At 38.1% G+C, this 25,722-nt stretch overlaps 1 protein-coding gene across 2 annotated transcripts in view; it reads left to right on the top strand.

Moving 5' to 3' along the window:
* The window catches only part of LOC150089500 (uridine-cytidine kinase 2-B-like), a 241,168-nt gene that overhangs the window by 8,399 nt on the left and 207,047 nt on the right, over positions 1-25,722 (top strand). For both annotated transcript variants that reach the window (XR_016546671.1, XM_090368627.1), the window contains exons 2-3: positions 1,330-1,489; positions 10,921-11,017. Coding sequence is in view for 1 of the 2 variants with exons in the window: in XM_090368627.1 (XP_090224753.1) it covers positions 1,330-1,489; positions 10,921-11,017 (257 nt within the window). In the remaining variant the exon portion in view is untranslated. The remainder of the gene's footprint in view (positions 1-1,329; positions 1,490-10,920; positions 11,018-25,722) is intronic.

The raw sequence follows: 25,722 nt of genomic DNA, 5'->3' as shown, positions 1-25,722 counted from the left end.
CAGAATCACAGGCAATTGAAGTAAAGCTTTTGAATGAATCAGCACAAAGAAGTAATTTCAGCCAGAATACGTATCAGACACACTCACCTCACACATTTGTATCTTCTTAGGATGATCCACCAGATGTCCACACTGCTGATGTCAATTTGTTGTAAAATATTTGCTTATAGAAATTCATCAAATAGTGTGACAAACAGCCATCCAACTCCCTGTACATCAACAGGATTCTCTGACCCTTACAAATTCTAGGTGAAAACTTTAATATTGACAAACTTTTTGCCTTCCTGAAACTAGCAGGCTACTTCAGTTGCTTATAATATGCTTCATAATCAAGAAACCTCAGTATGCATTACACTAGGTACGTGCAATGTGTCCCAAGTTGCTGTTTCACCCCTGGACATATGGGAATTCTAGGAAATGAATTAGCTGACAGTGCTGCAAAATCGGCCGTCTTACCACCCAACAACAATTGGAAGGTATCATATCAAGACTACAAATTAATAATCCAGAGAAAATGCATGTACCAGTGGCAGTTATCATGGAAAAATCAATATAGCAATAAACTTTGGAGTATCAAGCCAAAACTTGAGCTATGGCTTTCAAGCTTCAACTCAATTCGACAACAGGAGGTAACATTAGCCACCCAACGAATAGTTCACACAAATATCACTCATAGTTATCTATTAAGAGGGGAGACCCCCCCCCTCCCGATTGTCATTACTGCAGTGCAGTACTTTCAGTAAAACATATTCTTGTTGAATGTCTAAAATATACAAGAGAATGCCAGAATCTTTTTACTCCAGCCACAACAGAAGACTCTCTTACACTTATTTCACTTTTAGGCAATAAAGCAAATGTCTCAAGCATTTTTACCTTTCTAAAAATGATTAATGTATACCACCTCCTTTAACTAGTTAAAAGCTAATTTGCTGATACTGTTTTTTGCAATTATCACTGTCTGACAGGAAATAAAATAAATACTTACCATATGGCGCACTATGGCCATAGTTGCCGATGTGCCTGATAAATTGCTAAACCAACAACATATGTTTCACCAAAACCCCCATCAAACAACAACAACAGTGGTGTTGTTGTTGTTTGATGTAAAGTGAGATTCAGACCTATTTTGTATGTATGTATAACACTTTTGAGAGTATTTTTTATTCTTCAGTCTATTTAGTTTTGTTCAGTTTCCTTTGGGAAACACCGTATATTGATTAATTTCTTGCTTAAACATTTGATTAGCCACCTAACTGATAATTTGAATACCAATCATGAAAATATTTTATTCATACCTATATGATATTATCAGTGTTTTAATTCTTTCAGTCTACAGTATGTAAAAAAATAATGGAAAAACTTGGACAAGATTCAGTTGATCAAAGACAAAAGCAAGTAGTTTGCATTAGCCAGGACAGTTTTTATAAAGAATTGACAGATGAAGAAAAGGCACTGGCATTCAGAGGAAAATATAACTTTGACCATCCAGGTGAGAAACTTCTCTGATTTTATATATATATACACAGCAATACTCCAGCATAGCACTGGCGCCTCCGTAGCCAGGTGGGCAGGAGCAGCAGTGCATAGCACACGCTCCTTGATTAGACCGGGGTTCGAGCCCGTGACCACCAAATACGGAGAATGCGGAAAGGTCAGGGAATGACCACCGCATATCCCTGGAGCAATATGGCCTTAGTTGCTAATGCTCCTGAAAACCAAATAACAATAACAGCATAGCACTGATAATTCGTACCAAAACTGTTCCATGTTATGTGAAACCTTGCTGATTGAGGTATAATTATAATGGGTTTTAATTGAATGCGTACCAGAGAAACAGTCTATAAACAAAATATAATAAATCTATAAACAATTTGCACTTGATAGCCAACTAAAAGGATTTGAAATAAAAAATATTGCAAAAATTTTATTAATGAAAAGGTAACATCATGAGAGATGAGAAAAAAGCTTTATTGTTTATTTAGGTATTTCAGTAATAAAGTCTGATTGAGTTGTCTCTTCTTTTTCTCGGAGTATAAGTCTTTGTAACATCAAATTCTATCTTGTAAAATTGCCATATCTCGATGCTACGTTCAGCCTCAGATCTTCATTCATAATCGCCTCGCAGGCCATGCCAACCATCCACTGAAAAACTCTCAAATTCTTCTGTTAAATTCTTTGGTGCCACGTCAGGGTTATACACTTCAGAATTCTTTTCCTCTTCTTCATATGCGGTTTGCTTGTCAATTTCAAGGAGAGTGCATCGTCTAAGTCATTTGCATGTGAGTCAATGCGGTGACATACATTGGCAGTGTCCAAAGTTTCGAATCCCAAGTCTTTCACGATTTTCACAATGTCTTCGGTAATTGTCTGAATTTGCAATTCAAAACCAGTAAAATAATTTGCCAAATGGGGCAAAACATGCTGCCAAACAGAACACATGTTGTTAGCAGCGATTTCTAGCCAAGATGCAAATATATTTTAAATCTTATTTAAAGGAGTAAAAAAAAAAATTGTGAAATGAAAATTTTGAAAATCTATCACGTCTTCTTGCCAGGATGGAATTAAGAATACTGAGCACTGTTGCACGTTGCTATTGGCACATGTGCATGTGAGACAATAGAGTTGGCACTGCACCTAGGCTACTACAACACAGCATATGTGTAGAGTATGTGTCTAGGCTATTGAATGAGTTTTAATGTATACAGTAAATTTTCGACTTAAACTTATTGAAAACCGTGTTATAGTGAAACCTGTGCTGTCTGAAGCCGTGCTAAGCAAGTTATTGCTGTGTATATATATATATATATATCCCTCCCCCCATATTAGTTTATAATTAGCTGTCAGTTTCCGAAAAAAAAATGGAATTTCTATTGTTAAATTTTCTGTATTTATGGAGTTTCCAAGGAATATGAACATACACTATCTAGTCAAAACATGACCACCCCATGTTTTACCAATCAGCCATTCCTCTCCACCTGTTGTGCATTACATTGCAGTGAGAACCTGTAAATGTGGTATTGCAGGTATGTTGGTTGAAGTACTTAATCGACATAGGCAGGGGATATTTTTCTGATGCACTTGGAAAAGGGATGATTGTTGAGTACCACTTGAAGGGTGGCATTATTACAGAAACTGCAAATCTTGTGGGCCGTTTGCAACTGTGCTGTAGTTAAGGTGTTCCAAGATCGGATGGATATTGGACAGAGCAGCAGCCACAGTGGTGAATGGCAGGTGCTTACCCCTCATTGATGGTCACGATCAGTGGAACAGCCAACCATGGACTTTAACTGGGGGGGGCAGTGACCAGTGGTGTTTCCAAGACCACAATCTAACAAACCCTCCCCCATATGGGTCCTCCAGAGTAAGTGCCCACTTTGGATACTCCTACTTACAGACACCCATTACCAGTGAAGCCTAAAGTTTGCATCTGAACAGCATTATCGTACCATTGATAACTAGAAAAAAAAGTTGCCTCTTACGATGCATCACATTTCTTGCTATGCAGACGGTGTGCTATGAATAACACTGCCATAGAGCATCTCCGGGACTACATGAATTGAAAGATCACTCTTGATTTTCACAGATCTATGGGTCACAATTCTGGGAACACAATACAACATTGCTCCTGCAATGATGTTCAGGAGCCATGCCTTGCAGCCAGTGCCATGTGGTGGCAGCACTGACTGCAAGAGGAGATACCTGCTATTAAGAAGAACAGAAGGTGTTTTGACTGGACAGTGTACACACACACACACAATTTGAAGGCTGTTTTAACACGTTTTAAGGAGGCGGCAAAGCAAACCCTTAGCCATAATTATGAGAGCATCCTTGGACTCAGGAAAGGTCCCGACAGAATGGAGATGTGCAAATGTATCCCCAATTCACAAAGGGGGGGATCGAAGGGTAACACGAGTAATTACAGACCAGTTAGTTTAACTTCTGTTCTGGGTAAAATAATGGAGTCACTGGTTAAAGATGCATTGCAGGATCATCTAGCATTAGCATTAGTAGAGGCATTTGATGCAAGAAAGCAAGCTTATGCAGCATCAGCCAAAAAAAAAAAAAAAAAAACCCCACTTCAACTTCACCCCTCTGTTCGTTCAAAATACCTGTCCAGCTGAGCCTTAAACTTATTTAGGCTATCAACTTCCACGACAAGGGATGGAAGTCTGTTCCACCAACCAACCACCCGCTGGCTAAAGGCAAATTTCCGCACGTCTATCCTACATATCTCGCCTCCGTAGCCGAGTGGGCAGGAGCGGGAGTGCAGCAGTACACGCTCTTTGAGTAGACCGGGGTTCAAGCCCCTGACTGCTGAATACGGTCGATCTGCCAACCCGCACTGGACCAGCGTAGCAGATTATGGTCCATTTCCCTCAGCATGAATTGTTGAGGAGGCTTCCACCCTGAAGTGGGTTGATAATGGCTGCACTTTACTTTACTTTACAGGTGATTATTCTTAGCGAGAGGAAGAATCCCGTCAGCATTGAGCATGCTCAAACCATTCAAGGCTTTATACACCTCTATCAGATCACCTCGCTGGTGCCTAGTCTCCAGACACTGTAATTTGCAAAACTTAAGCCTTTCTTCGTAAGAGCACCCCTTTTTTCCATTCACTAATCTTCTTGCCCTTCTCTGTACTCGTTCCAGCAGCTCTACATCCTTCTTGAATTGAGGCCTCCAGGCCTGTATACAGTACTCTAGGTGTGGCCTGACCATTGCCTTATACGAGGGAATAATCACCTCCTTGTCCCTGCTAGAAAAATTCCTATATATCATTGACAACACACCATGAGCTACTCTTGCAGCCCGTCTGCACTACTCAGAGAACTTCATATCTGTCTGCACAACCACCCCCAGGTCCCTTTCATTCTCTACCACTGTCAGTGTAGTACCACAGAGTTGATACGTTGCTCTGGGGTTGCTGTTTCCCATGTGTAGTACTTTACATTTGTCAATGTTAAACTTCATTTGCCACCTCTCAGCCCATCTGCTCAATCTTTCCAGATCCTGTCTCAGCAGCATAGTGTCAGTAGTGTCCTTGACAACCCTGCCTACCTTTGTATCGTCTGCAAACTTCGACATTAAGCTTGATATACCCTCATCAATATCATTTATGAATACAGAAAACAATAATGGACCCAACACTGAGCGCTGAGGGACTCCACTAATAACATTAGTCTACGACGAGCAGTGTCCATTGATTACCACTCTCTGGCTTCTCCCCCTCAGCCACCCCATTATCCACAGCAGCAATTTGCCTCCAATGCCACACTGCTCCAATTTGTGCAGCAGTCTTCCATGTGCAACAGTATCAAAAGCCTTTCTAAGATCCAAGTATATAATATCAAAGTTATTCCCTGCATCCAGTTCCTTTGTGACTGCATCATAGTATCCAATCAAATTGGTCAGGCAAGACTTCCCCTTAACAAAACCATGCTGGGTCTGAGCTATAGCTGAAGTCTTGTCTAAATGATCCTGCAGTGCTTCTTTAACTAGTGCCTCCATTAATTTTCCTGGAACAGAAGATAAACTCACAGGTCTATAATTACTTGTGTCAGCCTTTGATCCTCCTTTGTGAATTGGGGTGACATTTGCACATCTCCAGTCTGTGGGTACCTCGCCTGAGTCCAAGGAAGCTCTCATAATTATGGCTAAGTGTTTGCTTACTTCCTTTGCTGCCTCCTTTAATATAATTGGATAGATCCCATCCACCCCGGGTGCCTTTCTTGTGTTTATCTTCAACAATTTCTCCTCCACTTTACTCTCAGTTATTACAAGATTCTCTAGCTTACTGCTAGAGTTGAATACACCTCTGGCTTTCCCCTCGCTAAATAACTCCTCATGTGTGAATGTCGATGCAAAATATTTATTTAGTTTGTTAGCTACCTGAGCAGGATCATCAACAGTTGACCCATCAATATCAAGTGGACCAATCTGATTCATCCCCTTCCTTCTAGAGTTTACATAAGTAAAGAACTCTTTGCTGTTTTTCTTTGCATCCCTTGCCAAAGATTTCTCGTAATTTGCCTTCACCTGCCTAACCTCCTTTGTAACTTGGTTATAGATCAACTTGTATCTATCATAGGCTTCTGTGTCATGTGTTAATTTGTATGTATCCCATGCATGTTTCTTCTCTGCCATATGCCTCATCAGTTCATCTGACATCCATTTAGGCCTAAACCGTGAACAATATTTCTTAGTTGGTATGTAAAGCCTAGTAGCTTCCAAGATAAGTTCTTTGAATGCTTCCCATTTTGCATTTGCTGTTGGTAACACATCAGTTGGTCCCACTGTATAGAATTTAAATACTGTCTCAGTCCATCGTAGTTGCCTTTACGAAAGCAATAACCCTTCGCTTTACCCCTAATGGTAGTTACCTCTTTGAGTAAATCCCACTTCAGCACACTGTGATCACTGCCACCTAGTGGTTCATTTATCTGCAGATTCTTAATGCATGAAGAATCACTGCTGATAATCAAATCAAGAGTATTCCTCCCTGTAGTTGCGTCCTGAACATGCTGATGTAGAAAACAATCATCCAATAAATCCACAAAAGCCTTGCTAGTGTGTGAGTGACCAGCCCCATCTAGACAAGACTGCAGCAATAATTCAGACACAGCATGGGTTTGTTAAGGGAAAGTCTTGTCTGACAAATTTGATTGGTTATTATGATGTGGTTACAAAGGAACTGGATGCAAAAAATAATTTTGATATCATATACTTGGATTTCAGGAAAGCTTTTATTGTACAAATTGGAGCAGAATGGTATTAAGGGTAAGTTGCTACAATGGATAAAAGGATGGCTGAGTGGGAGAAGACAGAGGGTGGTAATCAGTGGGTGGACTCTTCATGGACTAATGTTATTAGTGGAGTCCCACAGGGTTCGGCGTTGGGTCCACTGTTGTTTTGTATATTTATCAATGATACTGATGAAGGTATATCAGGCTTAGTGTCAAAATTTGCAGCTGATACAAAGGTTGGCAGCGTTGTTAATGACAGTGTGCTACTGCAGCAGCATCTAGAAAATTTGGGCATATGGGCTGAGAAGTGGCAACTGAAGTTTAACATTGACAAATGCAAACTACTATATATGGGTAGAAGTAACTCCAGAGAAATGTACCAACTGTGTGGTACTACACTTAGGGTGGTAGAAAATGAAAAAGACCTGTGAGTAATTGTGCAGGTCAGATATGAATTTTTCTGAGCAATGCAGACAGGTTGCTAGGCCAGGTCAGGAATTTTGCTAGCAGGGAAAAGGAGGTGATTGTTGCTCTGTATAAGGCAATGGTCAGGCCACACCTTCCTTGAGTACTGCGTACAGGTCTGGAGGCCTCATTTTGGGAAGTATGTAGATTTGCTTGAGCATGTACAGAGAAGGTCAACAAGATTGGTGAGGGGAATGAAGGGATCCCCTTACCAAGAGAGGCTTAAGTTCTGCAAATTGCAGCAGCTGGAGACTAGGTACCTGCGCAGTGATCTGATTGAGGTGTATAAGGCCTTGAATAGGTTGAGCACGCTGAATTCCGATGGGATTCTTCCACTTGAAATTCAGATTGAGGAAAGATAGATGTGCGGAAATTTGCCTTTAGCCAGTGGGTGGTTATTGCTGGAACAAAATTCTATCTGTCATTGTGGAAATTGATAGGTTAAATAAATTTAACGAGGAACTGGACAAACATTTAGAGGGAATTGTTTTGTAATTTTTTTTTTTGGCTGATGCTGCATAAGCTCATACACTTGCTTTTTTGCATCTCATGCCACTACTACTACTACAAATGTTCACTTGACTTAACAACTGTTGTGCATTTTTGATCTGCAGTCAACAACTTTGGGATGTATCATGCATAGTGAGAACCATTGTTGTTATGTGGTAAACACATTCAAATGAAATGCCATAGATGCTGGCAGTGTACCAACCTGTCACTTTTTGATCACTTGTCAGGTCATGTATGCTGTCAACAACTGGAGTGTGGGACATTGCAGGTCTTCTACAACAGTGGTTCTTAAACTGTGGATCGTGACTCCTCCAGGGTTCACTGCAAACATTGATAAACATGAGTAAGTTAAGTATTTATTATAGAACTATTGAAATTATTATAGACTACAACCTTTCATTCTATATTTGTTTAGTTTATCGCAGAAATAAATGTTGTCAAGCATGATACACAGACAATTTCAATAATCATTCATATAATTAACTAAGACAAACTAATGGCTTCCATTGGTTGAAAAGAGCAGTGGGCAAAAACTGTACTGTAATATGAATTAGCACTGTCTGTTCTCCTACCATTTGCAACCACATATTTGTTTTTTTTTTTTTTTTTTTTTTTTTTTTTTTTGGTAGTTGTTGGCGCATAGACTTCTGCGGGAATCGAACCTGCGACCTTTGGGTTGCCAGGCAGGCACTTTACCCGCCCGGTTGGCCACATACTTGTGTGAGTCAACATTTTCAACATTAGTTGTAATAAAAACGAAATTCCATTCTCGACTAAATGATGTGGAAATTGCCAAGACCTACACTATTCAATATTAAGCCAAGAATGATTTATTGTGTCAAAATAAGCAAATTCATCCATCTCATTAATTTTTTTTTCTTATTACTGTTTATTTGTAACAGTTGCCTTTTCTAATTTTTATCTGCATATGTAAAGTTTGTAAACTATAAAAAACTTAATTATATAATATTAAATATAACTCTGTGTTTGCATTTTTTGCAATAAATATGTTCATTATTTCTATTTCTCATTTTATTTAAAACCGCTCAAAAACTGACACTAGAGTATAAAAAACCTAACTTAACTTAGCCAGTACTGCCAGAGGTTGCTAATAATTTTGTCTGATGAAAAGGTCAGGGATAAAAAAAAAGTTTAAGAACCTGTGTTCTACAAGATGGGTCATCTTCCAGGTTCTCCCTCCCACCTGCTGCCCACTTCTTAACCATAGAATAGAATAGAATGGGGCATTCTACCCCAATATTGTAATCAGATCTCAAGAATTGCCTTTATTGTTTCTTTGGATGACTGCATGGTAGCTTATTTTTGTCCACCTTTCCTCATTCATACAACTTTGTTTGACTTCGGGACCTGTAATTAAAAAAAAAAACCACTTGAAACTGCATGAAACTTGGTGGATTATTATTTGTTTTATTATACATTGAGTACAAAAATTTTTAACACTACACCACTATCTTTTCATATTTAAGCCACGTATTTTCAAACTCTCCTTGTATATAATAAAATATACCTTCATTATACTTATAGATAATTATAATAATAAATTGATATGATAAACTTGGTAAAATGAATAAAAGTACACAAATAGTTAACATCACTATTAAAAAGTTCTGTAGCATTTGAATGACCACATTTTTTTTTGAAAAGCAGTAGTATACCTTCCAAAATGCAGCTGCATAAACTAGAAATACCTCTCCTCTCTTTGTCACCACAATTTGTATAAATGTTTCCTCCTCCTCTTCCTTCTACTAGTTTTCTACCACAAGTGCCAATGCCACAACACCATTTTAGATAACTGGATGCATGCTTTTGCCCACATCCTGATTTATAGTACATTTCATGGTTTTAATTGTTAGATTCTTCACCCATCAGCAATCATACCCATAACATCAATTTCGGCTGGGTTGTGCGGTGCAGTTCCTCATAGTGGGCAACTTCCCCCAATCAGCTACAGAGTGCTCTTTAATGGCAGTAGTATGCTCATAGTTCTGTCCTCCAGATGCCAACTTTACCAACATTACAACATACACTTTCTGGGCACTATGTGTAACTTACTCTGCTTAAGAACAGTGGGTAGGTGGGTAGATAGAGGGGAGCTTAACTTTCCACCTTGGATGTTCTCTGCCTTTCTGCCAGGGACCTGTACTCATTTTATATTATGTACACAAAGCACCCAAACAACTCTCCAAAAAGTGCCCAGACAGAGTGAAATATAAGCTTGCCTGTGAGCAATATCATCATAGATTGGCCTGTTATGCTGTCTTCTAACATGGTCTAAAGACATTCTGGGTAACCATGTATTGTAAGATCTACACTTACCTTATTCATCTCTCTCTCTCTCTCTCTCTCTCTCTCTCTCTCTCTCTCTCTCTCTCTCACACACACACACACACACACACACACACACACACCATCATCATCATCATCATCATCTAAACAGTATATAATAGTAGTCAGGTTCAATGTTATATTATATTCATATATATATGGGCCATACCAAAATCGGTAAACTGTGATATATAGACATTTGCATCCAATGAGCCAGCGTGACATCAATATTAGCAAGAGTCTGAGCTTGTTCCAACTGTATGATGAAATGGGACTATTCATAAAATGGGGAGATATGTAGAATGTGTGATCCTAAATCTTCCATAACTATATTTGCAAATGTTGCACTGACAGGCGAACCTATAACGGTGCCCCAAACTTGTTTCTATAAATTGTCCTTTTATTTAATAATCGTGCTGTCAAGACACAACAGTTCTATCACCCACCCAATTTCCACAACAGTCAGAAAAGTGTTGCTATCCAATACAGCCCTCACAACTTTAGGCAAGGATAATGGAATGCATGTGAGAAAGAGACATCATACCAAAAGCGACTATACCTTCAACTCCCAACACTTGCCTTTATATGAACTTGAGAACTCTGCTTCTCATTCTCTGTAATATCTGTGTACTGAGTGTTATGCTTAAATGATAGATCATTTAACAGTTAAAGATATTTTTTACCCTCTCGTGTATGCAAACTTTTAAATTTGATTATAGTGTGTTTGTATTTTTTGAGGTCATTTTGCCATATAAATTTGTACAGTCCTGCTCTACAAAATTATGAAAACTATGTAAATTTAAAAAAAAAAATGTTAGTGTGATTGAAATGAATTTTGTAAATTTTCTTTATGTAGATGCTTTTGATAATGACTTGATAATTAAGACACTTAAAGATATTCTTAGTGAAAGAGTTGTCCATGTACCAGTTTATGACTTCATCTCAAATTCCAGGTAAAACATTTTTCTCAAAATATTGTACTTTGTTTTAAATCAGCTTTGTGCAACCCACAGTCCATGGGCTATATCAAGAGCATCCATCCTTTCCCCCCCTAAGTTAGGAGGCCAAAATAAATAAAATGCTGAAAGTTGTGGGCTGCACGAATTCTCACAGACAACAGACTGCAAAAGAGTTCCTTTCCACATTATGCATTTTTCATGATATGATGTACTGTCTGTTGGTTAATGTTTATATTTACAATTTAATTTTTTGTTTCACTAAATGAAAACTCCAACACTAACTAGTTGTTACATGACACTAATGACATTCTTATCATATAGTTATAATAACATTGTTAAATACTGAGGAAGGTGCATAAAATATGATAAGAAGGCAATACAGAAAAATTATAATTGTAATTTGTGACATGCTGATTGTAAACTCAGGAGATACCATAATATTATAATATTTATTGCTACCTACACAGGCACTGGCCTTACAACATCAAGGTATAGACTAGAAGACAATACTTACCTTAAATTTTATTTGTTTATTTATACATTCTTGCAAAAGAATTTCTTAATAACAAGGGGGGGAAAAGACAGACTTTCCAAAAATGAACTATATCTGGTCATAATGTTTATCTTTGCTATATTAATACTACTTTTGTTGCTTTTGTTTTATTTAGAGATAATAAAGCAGTTTTCTTCACAATATATAAATACGTACAGCAGAATGTTTTAGGTCAGATATTTTAAACTTATTTTTAAAGAGAAACAAGCATTTTTTTATTTAGCTATAATTCTCAGAGACAACAATAAACACAATTTGCCTAAGCATGCATGTGCTTGTGTGGGGAAATAATGATTGTCAGACCCTCTGATATAGTGCCCTAGGTGTAGGACATTATAAAATAGTGCCAGAACTGGAAAGCATTCTGCCACTTGGGCATACCAGGCAGCTGCTTAACTTGTTGACTGATATATTTCACTAAGTTCAATTCTATATTCCTGAATTTTTTGCTGAATTGGAACTGCAGTATTATATTGGTCTTCATCTTTGATGAGATGTTAAAAGTTTCTGAAATACCATGAAAGGCAGAGGTGACATCCCATTATAAATATAGGACAGTATACTTCTCTTTAGAAAGGTCTTATTTGTAGAGCAGCTAAGATGATAACCTTTGGTCACTGTTCTGCATGAGAGAAATTAGTACGTTTTCAGAAAAAAAAAAAAAAAATATATATATATATATATATTTTTAAATTCGATCTTAGTTTGCTTCTTTATTTTTAATTAATATTAACTTTAATTGATATGAAGCCTCCTAATTTGAATATTTTAAATTGCATCCTTCCTATAAAAATGTTGCACAGGGCTGCTTTAAAAAGGTTTTAAGCTTTAGATATTAAGAATTCTGATAATTTCTTTCCTTTTAGTGATCATTAATTATTTCTGACCTGTTACTTATTTACAAACATTTCTGAATTCATTTTCAGATTCTTTTCTCAAATCAATTCTAAAACAACAAGGAAAAAGAAGGCATTACAATTTTTAACCATATATGTAGATTTTAATGGCACTATAAATACTTGAATATTGAATATTTAAACTAAATTTTAATGTCATTATCATGTGAAAGAAATAAAATAAACTTAAAGCATTGGAAATAATTGAACCAAAATACTAAACATGACTACTTTAAACAGAGATGATGAAAGGAACCTGAACGTCCTGAATTAAGAATGAAAAGAAAAAACATGGGGATCAGATTGTTAGCCTGGAACATATTGCTTATGAGTGACAAGTTTTTTCTAGCTGCTAACTCCACAAAAGCCCTGCTAGGCGGGCTTTTGTGGAGGCAGCTAGAAAAAACTACAAAAGCCATGGTGAATTAGTCCTAAGCAGGGCTTTTATTGAGAACTAAGAATGCAAACTGCTGAAATTTAGGAAAATGGGACTAACCCTTGCCAGGTCTTGAATCTGCATACTTTTTCTTTAATTATTCTAACAAAGCTAGATGCAGCTGAAGCTTCCTTCTATTAATATTAGTAGGCAAAATTATAAAATATTTTGTATTTTAGTTGAATTTTAATTAAAATCATGTATGAGAAACTATAAGACATTTAGAACTCATAAAAACAGAAAATCAAACCTTTGATACTTGAAAAGTAGAACCTTTGACACTAAAAGTACAGCTAGACGTAAAATATGAATAAAGATTCATATTTTTACGTATGAACTAAGAATACAAACTGCTTTCGTTTAGGAAAATGGGACTAACCCATGCCAGATTTATATAGTAGTGTTTACCACTTCCTATTGCAAATATGCAGCATCAGATTTTTAATCTACTTTGGGGTGAAAAACACCCTACTTTTGGAACTTTTTCCAAATTGACAGAAGAAAAACTGGATATTTTTGTCAAGCAACCTTTGCCGGATGATGACGAATTCAGTCATAGTGAGAAAAACATTTTTCTGGCCTCTCAAATCCAGATCAATTCAATTCTGGATCAAAAAGGTCAGCAAAAATCATTCAGTGTTAATTAGGGGGGCTTTTTGATGATCTTCATTCAGGTAGTACAGATGAAAAGGTGGAAACAATTGTGTTTGTACTGCTGGGGAAAAAGGGGAGGGGAGGGGAGGAGAACCTGAATGCAAGTATGCCAGATGTGGTGGGAATTCTTGATTGTTCCAAGTTTTAATGATATTTTAATATTAAGATGTGGTTATACTGTTGTAAGACCAACTGTCAGACATATGAAATGGGTGTTTAAGGTTAATGACAGTGATTTCAGCATGCATACTGATAGCTTTGAATGCTAACAGTTTACTTATGCAGAACAGACAGTTTACTTTAATAGTTTCATCAAAATTCGAGGTGTGTTTTTTAGAAATATCTGTTGAGTTCACTGGTGCCAGTACATTTTTTTGTTTCTGATTGAGCCTATATAAATTGAATCACAAAAACTGCAGGGAATAAGAATTTAAACCTTATTTTTCTCTTCTTCGCACTGTACCAGTTTGATGAAAATTTCATTGTACACATGAAATTTCACAAAATTACTTTTCTGGGGTAAATAATTACTTAATTTTTCATTATGAACATGACACTCATCTGTGCCACCTGGGTTTTTCTGTTGGACAACATATTTTAAGATAATTGCAGGCTAATTATACCATTAAGATGAATGCAGACATGTTTGATGTCACAAGCCAATTGTAAATACTAATTAAAAGGGGTTACAACATATCACTTAAATGAGTTCCCAACCTGAGAACTAAATCTAATACTAAAAAATCTTCAGTTCCTGTTAGCATTTCTTTATTTCTTAAAACCTGTCCTCAGGGTGGAGCCACTGCAAGTGGGTAGGCAAGGTAGGCATCGCCTATGGCCTGCGGTTTAGGAGGTGCCAACTTTTTTATTTTGACATTTCTTTCTGATTGGCTAATGTCTATATGTATTCAACATTTAGGGCCGCAAATTTTTATTTCTCCTACTAGCAACACATAGGATCACAATGCAACTGCCTCAGGGTTTACACTCTTTTTCCATGGAAATTGAGCATTAGCATTAACATTAGTAGTGGAAAGTGATGCAAGAAAGCAAGCTTATACAGCATCAGCAACAAAAAAGGGGGGAGCACTTCCCATTTCACATATTCATTCCCTCCAGTAGTTTGTCTAGTACTTCCTTGAATTTATTTAAACTATCAACTTCCACAACAACAGATGGAAGTTTATTCCAGCAATCAACTACTGGCTGCAGCCAGACTTCTGCACATCTGTTCTGCAACTGTCCTTCCTCAATTTGAAGTTGTGCCTTCTTATGTGTGTAGTCTGAACAAGAGGAAGAATCCCATTAGCATTGAGCTTGCTCAAACCATTCAATGCCTTATACACCTCAGCCAGATCACCTTGCAGGTGCCTAATCTCCAGATGCTGCAATTTGCAGACCTGAAGCCTTTCTTGGTAAGAGCACCCATTTGTTGCCCTTCTCTGTACTCGTACAGAGAAGGGCAACAAATTTCTCCTACTAGCAGCTTTTCCTTTCCTTTCCTACTCCTTTTATTTCTCCTACTAGCAGCCCTTCTCTGTACTCGTACAGAGAAGGGCTGCTAGTAGGAGAAATAAAAACAGGGGGATACCTTATACAGGGGGATAATCACCTCCTTATCCCTGCTAGAAAAATTCCTGTATATCATTGACAAGACACCATGAGCTACCCTTGCAAACCATCTGCATTGCTCAGAAAACTTCATATCTGACTGCACAATTACCCCCAGGTCCTTTTCATTCTCTACCACCCTGAGTGTAACACCACATAGTTGGTACATTTCTCTGGGGTTACTGCTACTCATATGCAGTACTTTACATTTGTCAATGTTAAACTTCAGTTGCCACCTCTCAACCCATCTGCCCAACTTTTCTCAATCCTATTGCAGTAGCATACTGTTATACCTGTAAGTAACCACCCTGCCAACTTACGTATCATCTGCAAACTTGGATGCTAAGCCTGATATGCCTTTGTCAGTATCATTGATAAATACAGAAAATAACAATGGGCCCAATACTGATTCCTGGGGACTCCTCTAATAACATTAGTCCATTAGCCACCCTAAAGAGCATTGTTTGTTAATTACCACTCTCTGCCTTCTCCCACTCAACTTCCACCCCTTTATTCATAGCAGCAACTTGCCTTTAATGTCACACTTCTCCAATTTGTGCAGCAGTCTTTTTGTGCAACAGTATCAAAATCTTTCTGAAATCCAATATATATCAAAATTTTTTGCATCCAGTTTTTTGTGACCAAATTGTGTATCTAATCATAGTGTCAGATAAGATTTCCCATTAACAAACCCATTCTGTGTCTGAAGTATAATTGCAGCCTTGTCTAGATGATCCTGCATTACTTCTTTTACCAGCGACTCCATTATTTTCTCCTGAACAGAAATTAAATTAACATGTCTGTAATTACTTGTACCACCCTTTGATGCCCTTTTAATTGGGGATTCATTCGCACAGCTCCAGTTTGCAGGGACCTCCTCCGAACCCAAAGATGCTCTCATAATTATGACTAATTGTTTGCTTACTTCCTTCTTTGCTTTCCTTAATCCCTTCCTGGAACATTTTTTTCCAGAAAATGTGCCGTAACGGATTGATTTTTTTTATTTTACAGATTAAAAGTATTCATCATGCGAATACTCATTGTATAGTTTTTTATGTTTTTTATTAATTTTTTCGTAGAAAATACATGGGAGTAATTAACCCATTTGGGCTATCCTGAGTTATCTCGTGTATGCCAAAAAGTGTGCAGATTATACAGATTTTTGTAATAAATTAGTGCTTGAGCTAAAAGAAAGGCACAGAAAAACTGTTCATTACTCATTATATAAATAAATTTTAAAAATCAAGTGGAACACACAAGCAGTAACCTCCCACCACAAGCAATAATCGCAAACTAACTACATTCTGACACACGGCCGCCACAAGTGGACAGATGAGGTAAGCGTCGCTTATGGACAGCAATTCAAGAGGGCGGCAAAATATTTTTCAATATTGTTTTTGTGAATTATTTTTGTGAGTTCAGTATTCTGCGTTTAGGATGGCAAATTATATTTTGCTTACTGGCGGCACAGGAACGCACGCTACTGTTCTGACATTGCTGTACAATATAAGTAAAACAAAAGCCAGTCGTCCGCTGCCAGGATTAAGAAAATCCTGAGAAATCTCGGGATTTATCTGGCTAATACAAAATTAGCCAGATAAATGCCCGAGAAAATACGTTTCAGCCCAAAATTTGGAGGTATTTTTGTATCCTGAGATATTTCGTGTAGTTCCAAATAACTTTTAAAACTAAAAACGAGATATCTCGGGATAATCCATGAAGGGGTTAATATAATTGGATAGATCCCCCCACCCCAGATACCTTTCTTATGTTGTACTTTAACATTTCTCTTCCGGTTTGTATTTTTACAAAATAATTTGCTCTCTGTTCAGATTTTGATAAATTTCTGGTATCCCCTTCCCTAAAAAATTCCTAATACAGCAGACTCGATTAACCGGGACATTTCAAGACTCCAAATAAAAAAATCAACCAGAAATCAAAAATTCAAGTAATAACTGGAATAGGTATAAACAGATATTTTGCAAGTTGTAAATAAGCGACAAGTGGCATTATAAGCTGTCATTGAGAGATTAGTGTACCTATTATCTTGCAGTCCCCACTGCCTTCACACCCGTGGCGCCTCCATGGCCAGGTGGGCAGGAGCAGAAGTGCGTAGCACACGCTTCTCGATTAGACCGGGGTTCGAGCCCGTGACCACCAGATGTGGAAAGGTCAGGGAATGACCAGACCACCGCATATCCCCGGAGCAATATGGCCTTAGTTGCTAATGCTCCAAAAAATAGCCTTCACACCCGCCACTCAAAAAAAAAAGTTTAGTTTGTTTTAGTGCGTCGCGTCGATTGTTGTGTTACATTGCAGCGCAAAAGGACAAATTTTGTTTCGTTATTTATGTCAGGGATGTCAATTTTTTTTTTATAGTAAAACTTTCTTTTTTTTTTATTTAGAAATCACAAAAATGGCGGGTAAACGCAACAGAGTTGTGTTTTCAGTTAAACAAAAACTTGAAATTATTCAAAAGTTTGAAGATGGTGCATCTGTTAAATCTCTAAGGAATCATAATGTAATGTTGGTCACCAAACTATTCACAACATCGTAAAAAATAAAGTGAAGCTATTAGATTTAAAATCGACATCGTAAAAAAATATAAGAAAGCTATTAGACTTAAAATTGACATCGCAAAAAATAAAGGGAAGCATCGTATTGGACATGTAAGTAGTACGTGATACGTATTTTCGTTTTTTATCTATCGCCATATTTTTTTACTTAGGTTGCTGAACATTTTTTGATACAGTAAGTCCTCGACTTACGCAACTACGGATTTACGTAAATTTTTTTTCACTCAAATTTTTTTTTTTTTTTTAGGATTGTAACAAAAATAATAAATAAAGAAAATAAGCAATCAATAACGATGATCACAAATTGCACAAGTAAGATACGGAGTAACAAGCAAAAAATAGGAAAGAAGAGAAGATTCTTACAATTTATTTATGGGGTTTTTTTTTTATATATGATTGAAGATTTCAGTGAAGGGGACACACACTTCACCGTAATAACGTAAAAACCCACACAATTCCAGCTATCAGTATTATCACAAATGCAATAAGATCGAGTTTACTACCTGTTTATAACGAATTGCATAAACAGAAAAGCCCAGTAACCCAGATGGTTCAAATTGTTTAATGGCAGTGACCTCCAGAAATGTGCTTTAGTAAAATGTGAGTTTGCGTGAGATGATAATAGTGTATTTCCCCCTTAATCCTGTGAAGTTCTTTTCAGAAAATTTCATTTTGACTTATCATGGTGCTGACTAAGAGAATAAGTGACAGCGCTACTAGTAAATCTACCAAAAAAGGAAAGCCATCGATTTGGATCAGAAAATTAAAATAATAAGGATGTATGAAAATGGCCAAACTTTAACATTGCGCCGAATTCAGATTTGTCAATAATAATATAGTAGCAATATGTTATTAGTTATTCCTGAGTTACGTAAAACTCGGCGAAGTAAGAAGGCCTGGAACATATCTCTTACGTATGTCGGGGACTTTTGTATTTTTGGATTAACCAGAAAATCGATTATCCGGAATTTGTTTTTTACCATCTATCTCGGAAAATCGAGAGTCTACTGTATGTGATGTTTGTTTTGTTCTTGTTTTGTTATTTGGATTTTAGGAGCATTAGCAACTAAGGCCATATTGCTCCGGAATACGCGGTGGTCATTCCCTGACCTTTCCGCATCCTCCGTATTTGGTGGTGACGGGCTCGACCCCCGGTCTAATCAAGAAGCGTGTGCTACGCACTGCTGCTCCTTCCCACCTGGCTACGGAGGCGCCTACTGTATGTGAACGTGGATGCAAAATGTCATTCAGTTTTTCAGTAACCTGAGCAGGATCATCCACAGTCAAACCACCAATATCAAGTGGACCAATTTAATTCATCCCCCTTTCTTCTAGTGTTTACATAAATAAAAAAGTCTTTCCATCTTTTGCCAAATTTGTTGATATTCAGGCAATTCCCCGAGAAGCATGATAATTACCCCCCCCCCCCTCCCTTATCATCCACTTTCCAAACTTCCTCAGCTCTCTTACTATCTTGGAATTTTCCATCTGAATAATAATCCAATATGGATGCTGGCGATATTTTTGAGATTATTTCAGTGAAAATTGGGTGTATAATGGTATTTTAGGTGTTAACAATTTTTCAACTGACACAACATGAAAATTGGCTTATGAGCACATGCTACTATGATCATAATACATAAAAATACATATGTGGTAATTATACATGCAGTCATAATACATATGTAGTTATTCATCAATACCAATATATATTATTGTTATTAGGGGGAATGGGCCTGTTGTACTGGAATCCATAGAGATACAAATAATAATGTATATATCTCATTGGGTATATGCATATATCCAATTTAAATATTTTGCATTAAATAATAATGCAAAATAAATTAATTGACTTTGGAGCTTTCGAGGCTGAATGTGCATCTTTATCATCAAATGGAAACTTTACAGATAAAATTATTTAACTGACACAGAGTTGTGCGTGCAGTGAGCCATGCGACTTGTTGTTTTTGGTTTTTAGGAGCATTAGCGACTAAGGCCATATTGCTCCGGGGATGTGCGGTGGTCATTCCCTAACCTTTCCGCATCCTCCATATTTGGTGGTCACGGGCTCAAACCCTGGTCTAATCAAGAAGCGTGTGCTACGCACTGCTGCTCCTGCCCACCTGGCTAAGGAGATGCCTGAGCCGTGCGAGGGCATGAGGTAGGCCATTCAATCATTAAACTGGTGATCATTGTTGCTGCATGGATGTGCATAGTTTTGCCTCCAGCATTTATCTAGACTTAAAATAGTTGCCTCTGAGATGGGAGTGTAGTCTCATGCCTTTGTTGTGGTTCATGACTCCTGCATTACATAATATATTGAGTGACTCTAACCAGAGGCAGTGGTGAAAGTGTCAGGACTGATCAATTACTTCGTAGTCCCGTTTGGGATTGAGATTGTGGTGAGTTGATCAGTAGTGCTCTGCGATTGCGAACTGGTCGGTCTCAGCAAGGCAAATCGATCTGTCATGTTCCGCGAGGCGGTCTCGAAGACGTCTCGAGGTCTCTCCTATGTAGCAGCTGCTACAATCTTTGCAGGCTATGCGGTATACCATACCGCTGCGTAAGAGAGGGGTGACTGGAGTCTTTACGTTGGAAACTAGAGAACGTAAGTTTCTACCAGGCAACTGCACGCATTTTATGTGATATTCACGGAGGATTTTTGAGATCTGGCTTGACATGCCTGGATAGTAGGGAATGTAGGCTGTAGGCACATTGTCCTGGGTTGATGGCGGTCTTGGGTGGCCTGTGAGCTCCTGTGCTTGTAATGAGCACTTGTCCAATATGTGGGTTGGGTAGCCACAATTGATCAAGTCTGTCCTCACTCTGGAAATCTCATTGCGCCTAGCTTCATCTGTGCAGGAATGGCTCCAAGCCCTGGAGAATAGAGTGTGGGCAATGCTCTGTTGAGATGGATAGGGGCATGGCCGGATCTGTAGTTTGTGAACTGTCTGCACCACATTGGCTTATGGTACACTGAGGTTTCTAGATGTGGGCCCAAGCGTTTTACCAGGACATCCAAGAATGGGAGATATCAGTCTACTTCTAACTCTAGAGTGAACTGGATGAACATTGACAAGGAATTGAGATATTGTAGCAATGTTGCTTCATAGCCACGTGGGATGACAGTGAAGATGTCATCGACGTATCTGCACTGTGTTGTAATAGGTACTGGTGGGTTCAGGAATATCTGCTCTTCCAATTCTTCCATGGCAATGTTGGCCACAATGGAACTAACAGGGGCACCCATGGCAGTGGCATGTACCTGCTGGTATAAGGAATCCTCTTAACTTCAGCTGCTCTGGGTTATACTTGCTGTTCTTCTTTCAGTTGTGGGCCATATTCTTTATTCTTTGTAGTCAGTCAATTACATCCTTCCTAATTTTTTCCAAGATTGCAGCATCTGTCAGGTTCCTCACGATGATAGTCCATTTCTGGTCTGCTACTATTTGTTGTTTGATGACTTGAATAGTCAGGAACCTTTCCAACCACTTGGTGTGTAGTTTCACCTTGTACATTGTCATATTGGTCTCTAGCTGGGTTGCGTCGTAGTTTGTCCATGTGATAAACATTTTCATTTTGATGTTCCACTTTATGCATTGGCTTTTCCTTCCTTCCTGGGTGGTTGCTAGCACAGTTGCACAGGAGGAATTTCCAGTTGGTTGTCTTGCCTTTCCCTAGTAGTCATGGGGAACAGCGATATGTGCTCCATTGTTTTCTCTGGGAGACTCTGGCTTTTCGAACCAACCCCTCTACTTAAAGCCTGAATGCGAGTGACTTTATCCTGCACCACACTCGATGCAGTATGCTCAGTATTTATACTTGTCATCTTCATCCAGCTATGGAGGTGGACCTGTTTAGTTTTGGCTGTTTGCGTTCAGTGGTGGGTAGTAATTATTGGGAGTGACATCAGATGGTGCCACTCTACCTCAGCCATCACTTTGACCTTGGGAGAGGTCCAATGAAGTGACTTTCACTTTTTTTTTTTTTATTCCCCCACATTGGGATTCAACTTTGGGTCCATCACATTGGTTGTCCAGTGTCATAATTACTGGGCTAATCATGCCCCTTTATTATTATTAACATCTTTTTTCTAACCCTGACAAGATAAAACAACACACATGTGAGTACTGCATCCCTAAAACTTGAAATCTCATCTATATATTCAGAGCAGAAAAGCCTTTCATTCGTTCTATTGTGATTTATCCAAAAATCACAGTTTCCCCTCTTGTTCCATTTTGAACCTAAACCTGGTATATAACCAGTGAACAAAATCGGTTGTTATCTGAGGAGGACAATTTTTCTGACTAGATGTAGACATCATTTACAAAAACACATGCATCTGTGGGAACATTTAAAACATATAGAAAAGGTAAAACCAGGAAACAATAAATAGAAGCATGAGGGGTGGATATAGATGCATTATGGATGTATCTTTGGCAACAGAAATAAACTTAACTTCTTGTTTTTAAACTCAAGGTGGATGTTTAATATTTGTATGCATAAATACAAGAAAACTTTAGAGGGTATAGATTACTAGGTCTGTTTGAATGATGTCACTGGTTAAAGATGCATTGCAGGATCATCTAGACAAGACTGCAGCAATAATTCAGACACAGCATGGGTTTGTTAAGGGAAAGTCTTGTCTGACAAATTTGATAGGATATTATGATGTGGTTACAAAGGAACTGGATGCAAAAAATAATTTTGATATCATATATTTGGATTTCAGGAAAGCTTTTGACACTGTTGCCCATGGAAGACTATTGTACAAATTGGAGCAGAATGGTATTAAGGGTAAGTTGCTACAATGGATAAAAGGATGGTTAAGTGGAAGAAGACAGAGGGTGGTAATCAATGGGTGCTGCTCTTCTTGGACTAATGTTATTAGTGGGGTCCCACAGGGTTCGGTGTTAGGTCCACTGTTGTTTTGTATATTTATCAATGATATTGATGAAGGTATATCAGGCTTAATGTTGAAGTTTGCAGATGATACAAAGGTTGGTAGGGTTGTTAATGACAGTAATGGCAGTGTGCTACTGCAACAAGATCTGGATAGTTTGGGCAGATGGGCTAAGAAGTGGCAACTGAAGTTTAACCTTGACAAATGCAAAATACTGCATATGGGTAGAAGTAACCCCAGAGAAACGTACCAACTGTGTGGTACTACACTTAAGGTGGTAGAAAATGAAAAAGACCTGGGAGTAATTGTGCAGGCAGATATGAAGTTTTCTGAGCAATGCAGACAGGCTGCCAGGGCAGGTCATGGGGTTTTGTCAATGATATGTAGGAATTTTGCTAGCAGGGAGAAGGAGGTGATTGTCCCTCTTTATAAGGCAATGGTCAGGCCACGCCTTGAGTACTGTGTACAGGTCTGGAGGCCTCATTTTAGGAAGGATGTAGATTTACTTGAGCGTGTACAGAGAAGGGCAACAAGATTGATGAGGGGAATGAAGGGATCCTCTTACCAAGAGAGGCTTAAGTTCTGCAAATTGCAGTGGCTGGAGACTAGGCACCTGTGCGGTGATCTGATTGAGGTATATAAGGCCTTGAATGGGTTGAGCACGCTGAATTCTGATGGGATCCTTCCACTTGTTCAGATTACGAACCATAAATTCATAATTTATGGTTCGGGGTATTCATAATTCATAATTTAAATTACGGGGCATAAATTCAAATTAAGAAAGGACAGATGTAGAATAGATGTGCGGAAATTTGCCTTTAGCCAGCGGGTGGTTAATTGCTGGAACAAACTTCCATCTGTCATTGTGGAAGTTGATAGTTTGAATAAATTTAAGGAGGAACTGGACAGGCATTTGGAGGGAATGGTGTGATTTTTTTTTTTTTGGCTGATGCTGCATAAGCTCATACACTTGCTTTCTTGCATCACATGCCACTACTACTACTACTATGAGTTGGGATCAGTCACTCTCTCTTATGATGTCATCTCCCTTCTCTTATTTGCTGGACATGCTGACCACTGAAAGGAGTTGGTGCATATGATCGAGGGACCATTATAGGTTCTGGAATGTGATGCTCTTTATGAATGTTATTATTATTATTATTTTATGAAAATCCCCAAACATGAGCGGTATTAGAACCTATACTACTTAGTACCATGCATGAGTTGAAGGTTGAAAAGATGAAAGAAGATACTTGTTAACATTAGACTTGAATTCAGGACAGTATTTCATGTCAATGGAAGAAGGTCGTTAATTTACAAGACAAAAAGAGTAGGAAAAAGAACTGAACCAGTATAAGTGGAGAAGTTATAAGACAGAGAGCCATTTCTCATCACCCACAGTGAGCAGTCAGAGAGAAAACTGGATACCCAATTACAACAAACAGTTGGAAATTCATAAGGTGGAAGCTTATTTAGAAGACTTTTATGCCAAAGCACAATTAAAGGACTTCGAAATGTCAACTGCAATTGCTTGGGTTTCACTGAACCTTTTTGTTGAAATTGTCCATAGATGGCTAACATACCACAATGGATCGACAGTAATGGAATCCATATTGACAATCATTGATCAGATGAAATGTTTCCAGGTAGTTTAAGAATTGCTGGTTAATGGATTTCTCCATTACTTTAGAAAGAGAAGTAAGTGCAGTGGGATAATAATTGAATGGAAGGTATTTGTCACTGTTTTTAGGAACTGGCTGGATATGAACAAATTTCCAAGCGGAAGTGAAATGATGGTGGAATAAGAAAGTGTAAAAAGGCAACATGGAACAGAAATAAGTCCAGGAGCACATGTTTTTGAGAACAAGTGAAAAAAGTCCATCAGGACTTGGCTTGCTTTCTTGGCATCAACTTACTTAAATTCTTCTGACAACCTTTTGATGGAAGACCACAGGAGACATTAAGTGGAGTGGACTGGGAATGGTAGGAGGTGGTTTACCAAGGTCATCAATACAAGAGTTAGAAGAAAAGTAGGATGCTGGCGGGTGAGCTTTATCTTTACCTGATGTGGCAATATAATCATCAGGTTTTAATAGAGGTGGGAGTACAGGCTGGCCAATAGGTTTGGCAAGAGACCAGAATGCTTAACTATCATTTGGACAAGTTTTTAATTTTCGTTCCCATACAAACTATGTTGGATAATAACCTGCTTCGTAACTAGAATCTAGGTAAATAACTAGAGTATCCTGGGTGACAATAACCATGTTCAAAGAACAGTTTCTAAATATGTTTGTCCCTGAAGTTGAAAAATATTGCTTATAAATGTCGGTGCCTTTTAAGATATTAATGCTCCTTGACAATGCTCCCGGTCATCCTAAATATCTAGATGATATGCGTGACAATGTCAAGGTGGTATTCTTCCCTCCAAATACAACAGCTTTGATTCAACCAATGGATCAGCGAGTTATCTGGGCATTCAAAGCTTATTACATATGGACAACATTTTCTGAGGCTGTAAATGCAACAGAACAAGGGAAAATGTATCTGCAGCAATTTTGGAAGACGTTTAACATCCTTGATGGAATATGCAACATTTCAAGGGACTGGAATCATGTGACAGCAACTTGTATGAACGGAGTTTGGAAAAAAACTTCTAAAACATTTCGAGCTTAACAACGAAGGCTTCAACAAAGATGACCTGATGTCTTCTGTTACCAAAAAAATTTTAAACTTAGCCCAGGAGTTGCAGCTGGTCCTGGAGGACGAAGATATAGACGAGCTTGTGGATGAATGAGGTGAAGATTTAACAACAGAAGACTTAGCTCAGTTAAACGTGCAAAGAGTTGAGGAGAAAGGAAGAGCTGAATCCATTGAGGAATCGGAGCAACCAAAGAAGCAGTTCAATTTAAAGGAAATGGCAGAAGTGTTTCGTAAAATTCAGGAAGGTCTCTATGTTTGATGGAGTGGATGAAAACACCAGACCTTTCTTGAAAATAGAAAGAAAAGTTCAAGATTGATTATCGCAAAATTTATGAAGGGGCAAAAAAGCATACTAAACAGATGAAGATCA

The sequence above is a fragment of the Mastigoproctus giganteus genome, chromosome 2, assembly GCF_048544385.1.
Source record: "Mastigoproctus giganteus isolate SK-2022 chromosome 2, ASM4854438v1, whole genome shotgun sequence".
Classification (NCBI taxonomy): Eukaryota; Metazoa; Arthropoda; class Arachnida; order Uropygi; family Thelyphonidae; genus Mastigoproctus; species Mastigoproctus giganteus.
The sequence above is the reverse complement of the archived record's forward strand: the minus strand, read 5'-3'. Positions and strand labels throughout refer to the sequence as shown.